The sequence below is a fragment of the Chrysemys picta genome, chromosome 8 (assembly GCF_011386835.1).
Source record: "Chrysemys picta bellii isolate R12L10 chromosome 8, ASM1138683v2, whole genome shotgun sequence".
Taxonomy (NCBI): Eukaryota; Metazoa; Chordata; order Testudines; family Emydidae; genus Chrysemys; species Chrysemys picta.
Window position 1 is genome coordinate 44372115 of NC_088798.1, and position 16010 is coordinate 44388124.

Here is a 16010-nt window from a genome sequence, read left to right on the forward strand (position 1 = left end):
TGGAAACATAGAAAATGCTAGTATTCAATGGGTTAATGACAACAGCATTTAACTTACTTAAGGTTCCCTATAAGACATGCTTACCACGTGTGAGCTTTCATCTCCTCCTTTCCACAGACTTACTATCTCAGGCCTGGGCTACACTACGAGTTTAAGTCGACTTTAGCAGCGTTAAATCGAATTAAGCCTGGACACGTTCACACGACGAAGCCCTTTCTTTCGACTTAAGGGGCCCTTTAAACCGGTTTCTTTACTCCACCTCCGACGAGAGAATTAGCGATAAAATCGGCCTTAGCGGGTCGGAATTGGGGTAGTGTGGACGGAATTCAACGTTATTGGCCTCCAGGAGCTATCCCACAGTGCTTCATTCTGACCACTTCGGACAGCACTCTCAACTCAGATGCACTGACCAGGTAGACAGTAAAAGCCCCGCGAACGTTTGAATTTCATTTCCTGTTTGCCCAGCGTGGAGAGCACAGGTGACCACGCAGAGCTCATCAGCACAGGTAACCGTGATGGAGTCCCAGGATCGCAAAAGAGCTCCAGCATGGACCGAACGGGAGGTACGGGATCTGCTCGCCATATGGGGAGATGAATCAGTGCTAGCTGAACTCCGTAGCAGTAAAAGAAATGGCAAAATATTAGAAAAGGTCTCCAAGGCCATGAAGGACAGAGACCATAATAGGGACACACAGCAGTGCCGCGTGAAAATTAAGGAGCTAAGGCTAGCCTACCACAAAGCCAGAGAGGCAAACGGAAGGTCCGGGGCACAGCCGCAAATATGCCACTTCTACGCGGAGCTACATGCCATGCTAGGGGGTGCAGCCACCACTACCCCAACCGTGTGCTATGACTCCTTCACTGGAGAAACACACAGGGAAAAGGGTTCGGGGTACGAGGAAGAGGAGGATGAAGATAATGGGGATAGCTCACAGCAGCAAGGAAGTGAAGAAACCGGTTTTCCCAACAGCCAGGATATGTTTATCACCCTGGACCTGGAGCCAGTAACCCCCGAACTCACCCAAGGCGTGCTCCCAGACCCTGAGGGCACACCGGGGACCTCTGGTGAGTGTACCTTTGTAAATATTACACATGGTTTAAAAGCAAGCGTGTTTAATGATTAATGATTAATTTGCCCTGGCAATCGCGGCCAGTACAGCTACTGGAAAAGTCTGTTAACGTGTATGGGGATGGAGCGGAAATCCTCCAGGGACATCTCCAGAAAGCTCTCCTTCATGTACTCCCAAAGCCTTTGCAAAAGGTTTCTGGGGAGGGTTGCCTTATCCCGTCCGCCATGGTAGGACACCTTACCACACCAGGCCAGTAGCACGTAATCTGGAATCATTGCATAACAAAGCATGGCAGCGTATGGTCCCGGTGTTTGCTGGCATGCAGACAACATCCATTCCTTATCGCTCTTTGTTATCCTCAGGAGAGTGATATCATTCACAATCACCTGGTTGAAATGGGGTGATTTTATTAAGGGGACATTCAGAGGTGCCCGTTCCTGCTCGGCTGAACAGAAATGTTCCCCGCTGTTAGCCACGTGGTGGTGGGGAGGGGTGAAGTGATCATCCCAGAGAATTGGGTGTGGGGAAGGAGGGTTAGTTGGGTTTGTGCTGCATGTTAACCCGGGAACCACAGCCCCTCCTTTTACATTGCAAACCCATTTTAAATGGCCAACGCAACGGGTGCTTGGTATGGGAAATGAGGGCGCTACTGTTTGAAACCATTCCCACATGTTAAGAAGGTGAAAAAAGCCAAAAGACTGTGGCTTACCATGGCTGCCTGCAAGCCAAAATCTCTTGCCTAGCACTGCGTGAGTGATCTCTCACACCAAACCGGCAGGCCCTCAATATAAGAGGAAAAATGCGACCTTGTAACGAAAGCACATGTGCTGTGTAATGTGAACAGCAAAATTTAACGTGAAAGAGTGTACCCATTGTTCTCTAAAATGTGTCTTTTTTAACCACCTCTCCCTTCTCCTCCACCAGATGCAAATGTTTCTCCTTCACAGAGACTAGTGAAGATTAGAAGGAGAAAACGGCGGACTCGGGAGGACATGTTCACGGAGCTCCAGATGTCCTCCCACGCTGAAAGAGCACAGCAGAATGCGTGGAGGCAGTCAATGTCAGACTACAGAAAAGCACAGTATGAACGAGAGGAGAGGTGGCGGGCTGAATCGCGGGATGAACAGAGCAAGTGGCGGGCTGAAGATGATAGGTGGTGTCAGCTTGCAGACAGAAGGCAAGAGTCGATGCTCCGGCTGCTGGAGCATCAAACTGATATGCTCCAGCGTATGGTTGAGCTGCAGGAAAGGCAGCAGGAGCAGAGACCGCCGCTACAGCCCCTGTGTAACCAACAGCCCTCCTCCCCAAGTTCCATAGCCTCCACCCCAGATGATTGCCTGAGCATCAGAAGGCTGGCCTTCAATAAGCGTTAAAGTTTTAAACTGCAGTGTGTCCTTTTCCTTCCCTCCTCCCCCACCCATCCCGGGCTACCTTGGCAATTATCCCCCTAGTTGTGTGATGAATTAATAAAGAATGCATGAATGTGAAATAACAATGACTTTATTGCCTCTGCAAGCGGTGCTCGAAGGGGGAGGGGAGGGTGGGTTGGTTGGTTTACAGGGAAGTAGAGTGAACCGGGTGGGGGGGGGGGGAGAGAAGGGTTCATCAAGGAGAAACAAACAGAAGTTTCACACCATAGCCTGGCCAGTCACAAAACTCGTTTTCAAAGCTTCTCTGATGCGCACCGCGCCCTGCTGTGCTCTTCTAACCGCCCTGGTGTCTGGTTGCGCGTAATCAGCGGCCAGGCGATGTGCCTCAACCTCCCACCCCGCCATAAATGTCTCCCCCTTACTCTCACAGATATTGTGGAGCGCACAGCAAGCAGCAATAACAATGGGGATATTCTTTTCACTGAGGTCTGAGTCAGTAAGCTGCGCCAGCGCACTTTTAAAGTTCCAAATGCACATTCCACCACCATTCGGCACTTGCTCAGCCTGTAGTTGAACAGGTCCTGACTACTGTCCAGGCTGCCTGTGTACGGCTTCATGAGCCATGGCATTAAGTGGTAGGCTGGGTCCCCAAGGATAACTATAGGCATTTCAACATCCCAACGGTTATTTTCTGAGCCGGGAAGAAAGTCCCTTCCTCCAGCTTTCGAAACAGACCAGAGTGCCTGAAGACGCGAGCATCATGTACCTTTCCCGGCCATCCCACGTTGATGTTGGTGAAACCTCCCTTGTGATCCACCAGGGCTTGCAGCAGCATTGAAAAGTACCCCTTGCGGTTTATGTACTCGGTGGCTTGGTGCTCCGGTGACAAGATAGGGATATGGGTTCCGTCTATCACCCCACCACAGTTTGGGAATCCCATTGCAGCAAAGCCATCCACTATGGCCTGCACGTTGCCCAGAGTCACTACCCTTGATATCACCAGGTCTTTCATTGCCCTGGCAACTTGGATCACAGCAGCCCCCACAGTAGATTTGCCCACTCCAAATTGATTTCCCTCTGACCGGTAGCTGTCTGGCGTTGCAAGCTTCCACAGGGCTATCGCCATTCGCTTCTCAACTGTGAGGGCTGGTCTCATCCTGGTATTCTGGCGCTTCAGGGCAGGGGAAAGCAAGTCACAAAGTTCCATGAAAGTGCCCTTACGCATGCGAAAGTTTCGCAGCCACTGGGAATCGTCCCACACCTGCAGCACGATGTGGTCCCAACAGTCTGTGCTTGTTTTCCGGGCTCAGAATCGGCGTTCCATGGCATGAACCTGCCCCAGTAACACCATGATTTGCACATTGCTGGGGCCTGTACTTTGTGAGAGGTCTATGTCCATATCAATTTCCTCATCACTCTCGTCGCCGCGCTGCAATCGCCTCCTCGGCTGGTCCTGGTTTTGCTTTGGCATGTCCTGGCTCTGCATATGCTCCAGGACAATGTGCGTGGTGTTCATAGTGCTCATAATTGCCGCGGTGATCTGAGCGGGCTCCATGATCACAGTGCTATGGCGTCTGGTCTGAAAAAAGGCGCGAAACTAGTATCTGACGGACGGAGGGAGGGAGGGGCGAGTGACGACATGGCGTACAGGTACAGGGAATTAAAATCAACAAAGGTGGCTGTGCATCAGGGAGAAACACAAACAACTGTCACACAGAATGCCCCCCCCCCCAAATATTGAACTCAAAACCCTGGGTTTAGCAGGCCGTTGATTTCACGGAGGGAGGGGGAAGCAAACAAATACAGAACAAATTTATTTTTTACATCTTAAGCTGGCAGACGACAGTGCAGCATGACTGATAGCCCTCGGCATCTTCTGGGTGCTTGGCAGAAAATATTGGGCGCTTGGCAGAAAATAGCATACTATGACTGATAGCCATCATTGTCGAGACTGTTCGATAGGACTGAGCATGTCTGCCCAGGTGCCCAGGATTGACAGCCACTGCAGTACGACGACGACGGATATCAATCGTAATATACCATCTTATACCAAAAGGCAAGGGGCTGCTGTTGTGTGCAATGCAGCCCAACGTCTGCCAGCACCCAGATCGCCGATGAAGGCTACCAGTCATACTGCACCGTCTACTGCCAAAAGGAAATTAGCTGCTGCTGTGTAGCAATGGAGTACCACGTCTGCCGGCACCCAGAGGACATATGGTGACGGTGAGCTGAGCTGAGCGGGCTCCATGCTTGGCGTAGTATGTTGTCTGCACAGGTAGCCCAGATAAAAAGGCACAAATCGATTGTCTGCCGTTGCTCTGACAGAGGGAGAGGTGCCTGACGACAGGTGCCTGACGACATGTACCCAGAACCCCCTGCAACACTGTTTTGCTTCATTCAGGCATTGGGATCTCAACCCAGAATTCCAATGGGTGGCGGAGACTGCGGGAACTGTGGGATAGCTACCCATAGTGCAACGCTCCGGAAGTCGACGCTAGCCTCGGTACTGTGAACGCGGTCCGCCGACTTCATGCACTTAGAGCATTTTATGTGGGGACACACACAATCAGCTGTATACAACTGATTTCTATAAAACCGGCTTCTATACATTCGACCTAATTTCGTAATGTAGACATACCCTCAGACTTTTGGCCTTTCAATACATGCATGTGTAAGAGGATAACCAGAACAGTAATTTGCAGGGGTGGCTGGTAACTAGGTACTGATGGGTCCAAGTGTGGTTTGTCTACTGAAGGGTGCATGGGAGGACTTAGGCAGAGGTGGAGTTTTTTCCCCAACCTATGAGTCTCTATAACAGATGGTGATATGGAATTTCAGGCCTATGAGGGATTAATTTCAGATTAACTCAGAGGCAAAGTAGTTCATGCATCACTTGTATCCTGCAGCCACTGAGAAGGAGGACTCCAAAGGACAGAAGCAGTCTAAACCTGTTCCTCCAGGTCTGCATAGGTAAGTGGATGAGGGAGAGGACAATAAAATGAATTAACAAGGGTAGGAGAGGCTCAGTACCTCACAAGGAGAGCTGGACGCTGCTGGTGCACACTATTAGGCAAGAGGATTGGAAGCAGTAGGGATGAGTGAGAGAGAGTGTAGGCCAATGGCTACAGGAAGATAGAGGAGTATGACAGTGGAGGAACATACAGGAGAAGGTATGCATGCGTATAAAGTGAATGCGTGGTAAGAAGAGGTGAATAGGTGGGGAGTCTTGGGAGAGAGAGTGGGAGGGGATAGGAGGGGGAGAGTTGAATGGAGAGTAGGCACCAGCAGGTGGAAGGGTGAGTTGGGGAATGAGAGGTTTCTGGCACCTATAGCCCCATCACTTATTTTGATCACCAGACATCATTAGTGATTTGCCTGAGATAGCCAAATCCATACCATACCATACCATACCAAAGGAAGTCTGTAGCCATACCAACATCCCCATTACATTACTCCTGGGGGAATTCTGCGCCACTGCACATGAAGTATTAAATATATGAGAGAACTTGTAGATGTGTAGAATTCATATCCCCGGCAGATTTTTTTTTCTCTGCAGAAAATACATTCTGCTAGGGAAGCACTGGAGGTACACCTTTCGCCCATCAGGGGCTACTGTGGTGCCAGAAGAGAGGGCAGCTGGCTCCAGGCTGGAGCCACCAGCCACAGATAGGGAGGAGCACACTGGCTGAGTTCCTCACAGCACCCTGCCCGCGGGGCCAGGTGAAGGGGCACGGGACATGGGGGGGATGGACAGAGCAGGATGCGCAGGGGCACTGGGGGGGTCACATAGACTGGAGTTCAGAAGGGTGACAGCACTGAGCCAGGGGCTGAATAGGAGGGGGATGCAGAGCCACATGGGGACAGGGGGAGGAGGGTGCAGGGACAGGGTAGGACAGGTGGCTGAATGGGGGTGCAGGGACATGAGGAGGAAGGGAGTGCAGGGACACACAGGGACAGGTGAAGATGTGCCTGACTGAATGGGAGAGGCTAGGGGTCAGCATGGGGGAGGCTCCCCAACTCCCTAACAATCCCGCCCCCCCCCCCCCCCCCAAGAAAACCCCTGTTCCGTACTTCTCCCACCCACACCCAACAGCCCTCCAGGTTCACTCCCAGGCTCCTTCCCAGCAATTACTTCCCTCTGAGCTCCTCCGATACCCCGACTCCCCCAAAGGCTTTGCACTGCTTCTGAGGGGTGTGTGAAATACATTTCTGGATTGTAGTTTTAATTATTACTCAAAGTTCGGTATTAATATGCCTAGTAAGGAATTTATTTGTCAAAAAACACTTCCTGAATCTTTTTTGTTGTCTCTATTGCTATAGACATACTTGCTAACAGGTATTTTGAAATAAATTACCAAAATAATTGAAACTGGCATGATTATATTGTGTTATTTTGACATATAAAATATGCAGAATTTTAAAATATTGTGGGCAGAATTTTTAATTTTTTGGTGCAGAATTCCCCCAGGAGTATCATATATCTTTTAAAGGGAAATCCTTTCTATTTTTAAAGTTACTTATAAAATACTGCAGTAACATACACATTGTGTTAGTTACTTGTCAAAATTGATTCTTTTAATATCTTATTTGGTATCATTTGCATTGAACCTGCCAAGTTCTCTCATATATTTAATACTTGTTAAAGATGCAATATCTTTGATCCTATGTTACCTCTATGCATGACACGACGAGAATGCATATGTTCCAATGCACTGCACAGCTGAACAAAGTACTTCCAAACTGTCCTTTCAGGAATCAACCTCTTCTGTTTCTTAAAATGCTTTATAAAAGAAAACAGAGAAGTATTGAAAACTTATTACACAATTAACTGAGAAAATAAGTAAACTCTTAATTAAAAGCTATTAAGACAGAGCTCACTTAATCTGAGCAAAAGTTTCTAGGACTATTTCCAGATATGGAAGTTCAACTTTTCCCTGAAATATTAACATACAATATACCAGCACAGGACGTGCTGACATTAATCAACAAATAAACACTATACTGACTATCAAGCTGTTTAAAATAAATCCACAGTCCTAAGAAAAGTTCATATGTTTATTTAACAAAGTTACATTTTTCAGAGGAAAAAAATCCTCAGTGGAAGGAAATGAGGGTGGAATGTTGTAGTACAGAATCAAACTACCATATAATGGATAAAGGCCAGCAGTAAGGAAAAGTTACTAAAGGAATTCTCAAAATAAAGAAGTTTTTCACCACCAAAATTAATTTCTATAGGCTTTTATTCTCATGAGCCTAGAACAAAGAAAACAAATACCAAGGATACACATTCATAAGCCATCAAAATTATGTAACTCAATTTTAGAAGCCATGAAGTATGTACAATTGGGAACACAGGAACTGTGTATGCCTAAGAATTTAAAATACGTCAGTCAGTCAATTTGCCTCTCCTGTTCAACTTTTTTCCAGTTAAACAGCTACACTAGGTAAAATTTAACAATGGTCATCTCTTTCAAATACTGTATTCAAGGGTGGCAAATAGCTGCCGAGCTCTCCATAACTGCATATTGAGAACCCATAACAGCCAATTCTAGAACATGAAAGTTTGACAATTTTAAACTTTGCTGCCAGAGGTGGGTAGGCTTAAATGAAAACTTCCCCAGAAGTCTGCTGTTTGTCTATCTATACTTGAGAAATATATTACATACTTAGTTTGATATGAAGGGTAAGCAAATTAGAAAAATCTTTTAAGGGATGCTAACAGTCATATAGTAATCAGATCCTCTACTATTAAAAACAAAACCTTACAAATTATGTCAATAAAATACATATAGTATTAGCATTACCCTTGACAGAAAGGTCATGTACAGATCAGTTATCAGTGCTGTAAAGAAACAGTGATATTTTGTTCAGTATCTTTAAAAAAAAAAAACACACACACACAGAAAAACTGACTCTGTAGATATGTTGTTGCCTTAGGATGCAGCCTAACGTGAGAGAGCCTGGTATTATTAAAATATCAATAGCAAAATATACTGGAAATACAGTAGATCATAAAATTTCACCAAAAATAGTAAATTTAGTTCAAGACTATTTCAATATAAGTTTTTATTCAAATGAACCAATGCTTTTAAATCAGTTCTTTAACTATAACTTTCACTCAGATTTGGATTCAATCCAAAGAAACGCTGTGTATCTGTTCTCCCCAGAGCTGAATTTGCATATCAGAGGATTGTTTGATGTCAACAGGAAGATGGAGACCAGGTTTCTTTTCATTTCTAAACAAATACACAATACCATGTAAATATACGCACATGAAAGCATACTGCCTTGATTCAAAATGAATTCTGAAAATTATCATAATTATAACTATGTACAATAAAAAAAATCTTCAAAATGTTCTTAAATAAACTGAACTTTAAGTACAAGCAAGGATGAAAAATTCACAAAACAAAAGTATGCAGATTTTTTTGCATCTTATCCATAAAAAACCCTTTAAAAGTATAATTCACAATGTTTGTAAAAAAAATAATTTTCTTTTAATATTTCATTCATTTGCTAGCTACACCGTTGTAGCACACCGTACACAAAATTCTACAGAAACAGCTTCAGAATTCCAGTGATTCAAGCATTCCAGTCATTCATATAAATATGTGAAAGTGAATTGCTTTTGCGGTATTCTGACCTAACTAAAGTATGTTACGTTTGCATGACATTAACATATTCCTTTCTGAGGTCATCACTAATATTAAGTTGTTATAAATGTGAACTTTGATTTATTACTCATGTGAAAAGGATGGCATAAACAAATCTATCCGTTCTTTAACTAAGCATTCTATTCAATAAAGGAACAAATAATGTTGTTTTCACTTGCTTACACTTAAAAATAGTCCAAGTCTTTTAAAATAAATCTTCATAATATTATTTTGAGGGGTTATCACCTTATTTTTTTTATTTCTGGCATATTCTTAATGTTTCCTTGGTCTGCTGTGCACCAAGAAACAAAACAATGACTGAAAGCTTGGGATATTAAAGCAAACTGATTTCACAAAGACACCAATTTCCAAAAAAATAGACTGCTTTTAGGGAACAGCTTTAATAAGAGCTTTGGTTTCTGGGGAAGAGGAAAACACAAAACCAAAATGAAAAACTTTTGCTCACAGCTTTACCTTTCCACGGGTCTATTTTGTGTTGATAAAACACACGATCCACTTTGTTATGTGTATCTTATACTGTATGGCATCTTTTTCAGCATATTTAAGGAAAAAGAAGAGGCACAATAGCCCTGTTTTAACATTTGGTGTTCCTTCTAGCCCTTCTTCCTTTTCGTTTTTAAATATTCTATAATGTGAAAATGCAGTTGTTCTGATGGTGGCACTGTTGGCCATCTCCTACGGAAATGCCAAAGTACAAAAGACATGGACACAAGAAAAATACCTCAGAACTGATCTCAGCCAGTGTCCGCACCCACTGCCCCTTTGGGAAAGCAGTATTTTAAAAGTTATTCTGTGTAAAAGTTGGACCCCAGTGTGGACTGAACCAGAAAAAATCACTTATGCTTGTACTGCAGGACTGGACTCTGTTGCAAACCAGAGAGTTTTCAGATAGCCTGATATCAGAGTAACTGGGTAGCTCAAAGTGACATGCTGTATAGTCATTGAATCCAAGCAGCACTTATTAGGGGCATGGAGTGGCCACGTGGAGAGCATAACTGGTAGCCGAGTGGCAGTGAAGTGTTCTCAGGATGTCTCCTTGTGCCCACCCCCAGTTTGTTTGCAATCATACCACACTACCACCACTTCCTCCTCAAAAATTGAAGAGAATTTACTGCCCCAAAACATCAACAACTAAGAATTGAGGTTGACTGGGAATGCCTTGTACCCCTACAGAATGTTAGTTTGAAAAAAAAAAAAAAAAGATCAAACAAATAAATGCACCTATACTTAAATCTCTGAAAGGCAGAAAATAGCAAGTTAAGGTACAAAACCAGCCTTGCTTCACAACCTTAACTCTGCCCTTTTCGAATGATGCCCCAACCCATCCCTGACAGACATTGTAGCACAGTCTCCTTCCAGATGATATGGAACAATAATACAATAGGAGAAACTATCAGACCATGTCCTCACTAAGGCAAATTTGAACACCAGGTTGCTATGCCTGGCCTATCCTCAACCACTGCACCTATTCTGCACAAATCACCCCAAAGTTGTTAGATGTTACCATCCCTTGACCTTTGTCCTAAGGATTTCCTCTGCATTATTACTTGTAACCTGTAATGCACGGTCATGTATGCTATCAGACTGTTGCGACCATTTGGGAAATCTGCCTGTATAATTTATTAATTCTGTATGAGATTATGAACTCTCTGTATCTTTACCAAGCTGAAAAATCCATTTTGCACGTGAGACTAGTTGTCCTTCCAACTCCTGGAATTAAATTCTAACAGGGGTAGGGACAAAGCAAGATCTAACACCAGTGAGTAATTTAAGTTAAATGCAAGACCAGTAAAATGTAATAGTGGCTAACAACAGATTGGCTCCCAACCAGAACTGGTTGATCACAGGAGAAGTCATCTGGGCTACAAAGCCACGTGCTAGTACTCTGTGATGATCTGACTGAGGGACTGGAAGGTTATAAAAAGGGCAAAAGCTACTCTATTGGCTCTGTTCTTTGGTATCATTTTTTTCCAGGTCAAGAAGAGGGCAAAGCACCCCAGCATGCAGGGGGCCTGATGAGGCAGGGTACCCTGCCTACCTTCCTGAACACAGATGGCTCTCCAAGGTAATGGTGAGCTAGTGAGGGACTAAGGCATTGTGTTCAGGATGTTTGTGGTATTTTAAATGACCTCTACTCTCTTGTGTGGCATGTGAGTAAGTAAAAGAGCAATGATGTCAGAATCTGTGCAAAGTATGTGTATGTGTTATATGCTTCACAACTTGCTATAGGTCTCCCGAGAGAGTTAGAACAGTAAACCATCAGGCTCACAACTGGAGTTCTGGGTGAGGGCATGTTTAAGCAAACAGGGAAGTCTGAGAGGTCAACACTGAATACAGGCTAGGCTTCAGGAGGGGATGCCAGACAGAGGGTCTGTGCCCAGTGACTGTGTTGCAGGACCTAAAAACTGGGATAATGGCTGTGCTCCACTCAGGAGACTTAAGCACCTGGGGACCCACCGGCTGGGTTCCCTCAAAGCGTCTAGTCAAGTGAGGGCCCAAGAGGGAACACTTGACTGGGACCTCGGACGACTGTTTCAAATCCCCACAGCAATAATAGAGCATGCTCCTCTACTTGCACAACTGACATAACTCAGCACAGAAATGAAGAATTCATGATACCTTTGGCTGCAAATGCATCTCTTCTCACACCACAGCATGAGTTATGGCAATTGGTTTCAAGTAATCCTTGTATCAGGCACAGTGAAGGGCAGTTGGAGTATATGTAGATGACTGAGAATTCTGTGGGACAACAAACCACATAAAGTGGCATCATTTAGTCATTCCTTGTGTCTGCTTATTATAGGACAGCCTAGCTGAAACACACTTACAGTATATCTCCTGTGGCTCTAGCCAGCCCCAGGGGCAGAGTTAAGGTTGTTGTGCAGGCCTGATGTGTACTGTAACAATCTCCTGGTTTTCAGACATTTAGTGTAAATGCATTTGATATGCTGTATGCGTTCGAGGTCATCCCAACTTGGCGTTAATTAAGTTCTAGGGCAGTGAATAATAATATTGACTGGTGGGGTTTGAAGTGGCTTACAAAGCCCTTCAGAGCAAGTGATAAGTGGCATTCAGCCATTCCAGTCTGACAGTAATTCCATGACTGCTGGATATAGACATGCCCACCTCACAGAAACCCTCACCGCCATCAGCTGTGTCATCTGCAAGCTTTATTAATGGATTTTTGTTTCCTTTAAGGCCATTGATAAAATACTAAATATTACTAGACCAAGAACTGACCCTTGCAAGGCTCCATTAGAAACCTTCCACTCACTGAAGATTCCCATTAACAATTATGTTTTATGATGTTAGTTAGCCAGTTGTTAAGTTTTAAGCAATGTGGCGGACTATTCATTACCTGAAGTCTTTAAAATGAGACAGATTTATTTCTGAACAAAACATGCCTTAGTTTAACCACAATTTATCGGGCTCAGTGAAGGAGTCACTGGATGAAATTCTCTGACCTGTGTTATGTAAGACTGTCCCTTCTAGCTTTGCTATTTATGAATCTATAAAAAAGGAAAATGAGATTTGTGACACTGTGTTCCTGCTGCCTTCTTCCTCCCTCCCTTCCAATTATCTCTGGAGTCCCTGCAATAAGGTTTTGAACTGAAACGGCTCTGAGCTTGGCCTTCTCCTGGCTAAGTCTAAGGACCTCTTCTCTATACTCACCCTTCTTGATCTACCTATCACTTCTGACATGGTCACTCCCAGCTTCTCCCTCCCCTTCTGTACCATTAACTCCTCCTTGGGTTTTCTTGACCCTTTGACTCCCCTAGTTCACCTCAACCTGTTCCACTTTGGGAGAGTGCCTCTGGGCTCTGCCCTTGAACCTCTTCTCTCCCCAGGGTTTATTCCTGAAGGGACAGAGGAGCCAGCTGGACTTTTTGCAGGACTGAAAGATGCAAATTGCTCTGGGCAAAAACTGTCCAGAACACAAACTTCCGAGAAACTGACTTCATTATTCAGCCTTCCTTCTTCATGTAGCCCCACCCCAGCTTCACAAATTTCTGAAACAGTCATAGGGGCCTGTGCAGCACCAATAACCTAGCTGTGGCAGCAGGCGCCCCCTGCTGAAGAGTTGCCAGACTTGACTGTTCCCCCTTGTTACTGGAAAAACACCAGGCAGAGCTACAGGTGGTTCTGGAATAAAGACTCTAGTACCACCATTCTCCATTTTCCTATAGAGAGTGGTAGGGAGCAGACCTAGGGAGAAGCAAAGGAAGGATTTAAAAAAGAGTAGGATGAAATACTGATGAGCAAAGGAAATCTTAGCAACATGTGTTTTCTATAGAAAAGAGTAAACATGATGTGGGCAACAGGGAGGAAAAGAAGAGATTGCAGTAGTCAAGACAGCTGTGGCGCCAAAAAGGAAAAGTAAGATTTTAGAAGTGTTTTGGAAGAAGAATTGGCATGATTTGGACACTATTTTTAGTGTGCAGGGCATGGGAGAGGGAGTGATCAGAGATTAATCCTTATGTTATAGACCTGGGTGTTAAGATCAGAGTCCCACTTTGCCTGTAGATGCTCCATTGTAGGTTTGTTTTCTGTATTTTTAAAAATTATTTTATTATTGTATTACCATGAACCACATTCTAATTTTGATATCATTTTATCAGAAAGGTAGCATTCTAATAGATTTGCCTGGGACTCATCGGTTCTGGAATTCAAATTGCCTACCATTGGCATTGGAATCACAGTTTTTCTGACCAACATCCCTGGATTTCCTGTCCAAAACAAAAACCAGAATTTTCATCCATGAAAATCATGGTTTCATCATGACTAAAGTCACTTCTCCTAGCAGCATGGATCTCAGCAGTATTTGCTAAACAAAACAAAACAAAAAGGTTGCTCATATTGTAGTCCAACATTTAAAGAGTCTCAACTGACCTAATATTACAACTAATACAACAAAAGAGAATCTTCTGCATATACTGGACACCTGAGAATAGCAGCTGTTGCTATCTAGCTAATAAATTGAACATATACAACAGAAACAGCTACTTTATTATACATGATTTGACAAATAAGTATCTATTAATTTTCTTTCATTATTTATATTTTATTCATTTTTCAAGCATCTAAAACTAACTTTTTATAGAGGTATTTCCATAACAAAATTAATCAATAATATTACATTATATATTTCTTTGTACTTTACAAACACCTTTTACTGATGTTTTGTATACTCAGTTACTGAAATACAGTATGTTTTTCCCCCAAGTCCAGGAGACAGCGCCTCTGATATGAAATACTTCTCTCCTAAGGGAACTTAATACATATCAAGAAAACTTACAACAATAAATTATTTAACTATAACAAAAAAAGTAAGTGGAACTGTCAATTGCGGAATGGAAAATAATTACAAATAATTAAAAAAACAGAATTTCTTAGTATCACTGAAAATAATAGATTAGACTAATACAATGCATGCAATAGCATCTCTGGAAAGAGCACTGTGTAATGCAGTTGAGATGGTAAACTGCAATCAAATGTGATCTCCTTTCATAGATACATATCCCAAATGAAACACATTAGGCCACCCTTAACGTTCATAAAAATCCTTATAAGAGATAGGGAATTCTTTAAAATGCTTTGATGTTTTCCACTTTTTAACATACACAGATTCTTCTATATGCATAGTGTATAAAAATACTTCAATAAAAGGAAAAAGTTTATGCCCCTTTTTTCTTGTATTTGGCACTAACTCAAATGCTACTGACTCATGGTTCTTCATTACCTTCAAAAGTCTATATAATCTGTGAGGGCCACTCCACTTACTTTTTTCCAAAGCCTTGAAACAGACACACTCTAGTGTTCTGAATTTAACTATGATTCCTGAAAAAGTTTCTGACTGACGCTTATTTTAGTTAGATTTTCCAACAGGACTAATCACTTTTGCAGTATCAATCTCATTTACTATCTTTCCCTGAAGATCAGTCTGTCCATAGTCACTCAGCTCCACTGATGTTTTAAATCACTCCTGAAAGCAAAAACTTGTTATGTTAGAGATGGATATCATCTATTGAAAATAAAAAGTCTCGTCTTAGAGCCAAGAAGGTGAAATTTCCAAGCATTGTATCGTTTTAGTTCTCTCTGCAGATAGACTCAGCTGAGCCACGGCTCCTTAAAATATATAGCACTATGTCCAAGTTCAACAGTTCTTGTTTACATACAACCTTTCTTTCCAATAAATCCCCTTGAGGAAATTGGTACATCATCAACTGGAAGGAAAGTTCTTGTTATAAATTATTATATATGATTCTTAATAAAATCAGTGGCAAAGTACAGTAAATACAGCAGGTTCCCATACTAACCCTATCATATTTGGCTTCATAAAAAACCCAAGAAACCCTCCTTCCCCATTCTCAAACAGTTTAGTTGTACAGCATAGAATTACTACTGACACTGAAGTTTTTTCACTTCATTAAGTGATAAACAGTATAGAAGAGCTAGTAGTAATTCTGCTCGAATTATTTTGCGTAGAGCATTTTGAACATGGAAAGCACTAAGAACTATTTTTCGAACTCCTTAAAGATGATATTCAGGAAGCAAATTAAAGTTCTAGGATCTGGGGACAGATGCCCCCAACAGGTTCTGACAAAAATAAGTTTCACTCCAAACAGTTTCTAACATTTCTAGATACAAAGATGACCTTCTAAAGATGACTGAAGCAGCTGGCCTTTTTGAGTCTGAAAACAGGTAAGTTTAAACAATAATTCTAAGAGTTATGCATTGCCACACCACATATCTGGGCTATTGACACTAAACTATTTAAATACGGATTATTTTAGCAGAAAAGTGCTAGTATGATTATTCTAGACGTAGGTGATGGCAGATTCCTCCTCTCCCCCACAAAGACACAGCCAAGGCTACAGGGCAAATCTACGCCCTTC

At 43.1% G+C, this 16010-nt stretch overlaps 1 protein-coding gene across 14 annotated transcripts in view; it reads right to left on the reverse strand.

Moving 5' to 3' along the window:
• Nucleotides 1-16010, reverse strand: part of NEK7 (NIMA related kinase 7) — a 253273-nt gene that overhangs the window by 150544 nt on the left and 86719 nt on the right. For 13 of the 14 annotated variants that reach the window (XM_024102010.3, XM_065554400.1, XM_024102007.3 and 10 more), the window contains one exon: nucleotides 7112-7220. In XM_024102010.3, the coding sequence (XP_023957778.1) occupies nucleotides 7112-7220 (109 nt within the window). Of the gene's footprint in view, nucleotides 1-7111; nucleotides 7221-8244; nucleotides 8283-11733; nucleotides 11854-13794; nucleotides 13886-16010 lie in introns of those variants that run through there. The other variant, XM_065554401.1, reaches the window with a different exon arrangement.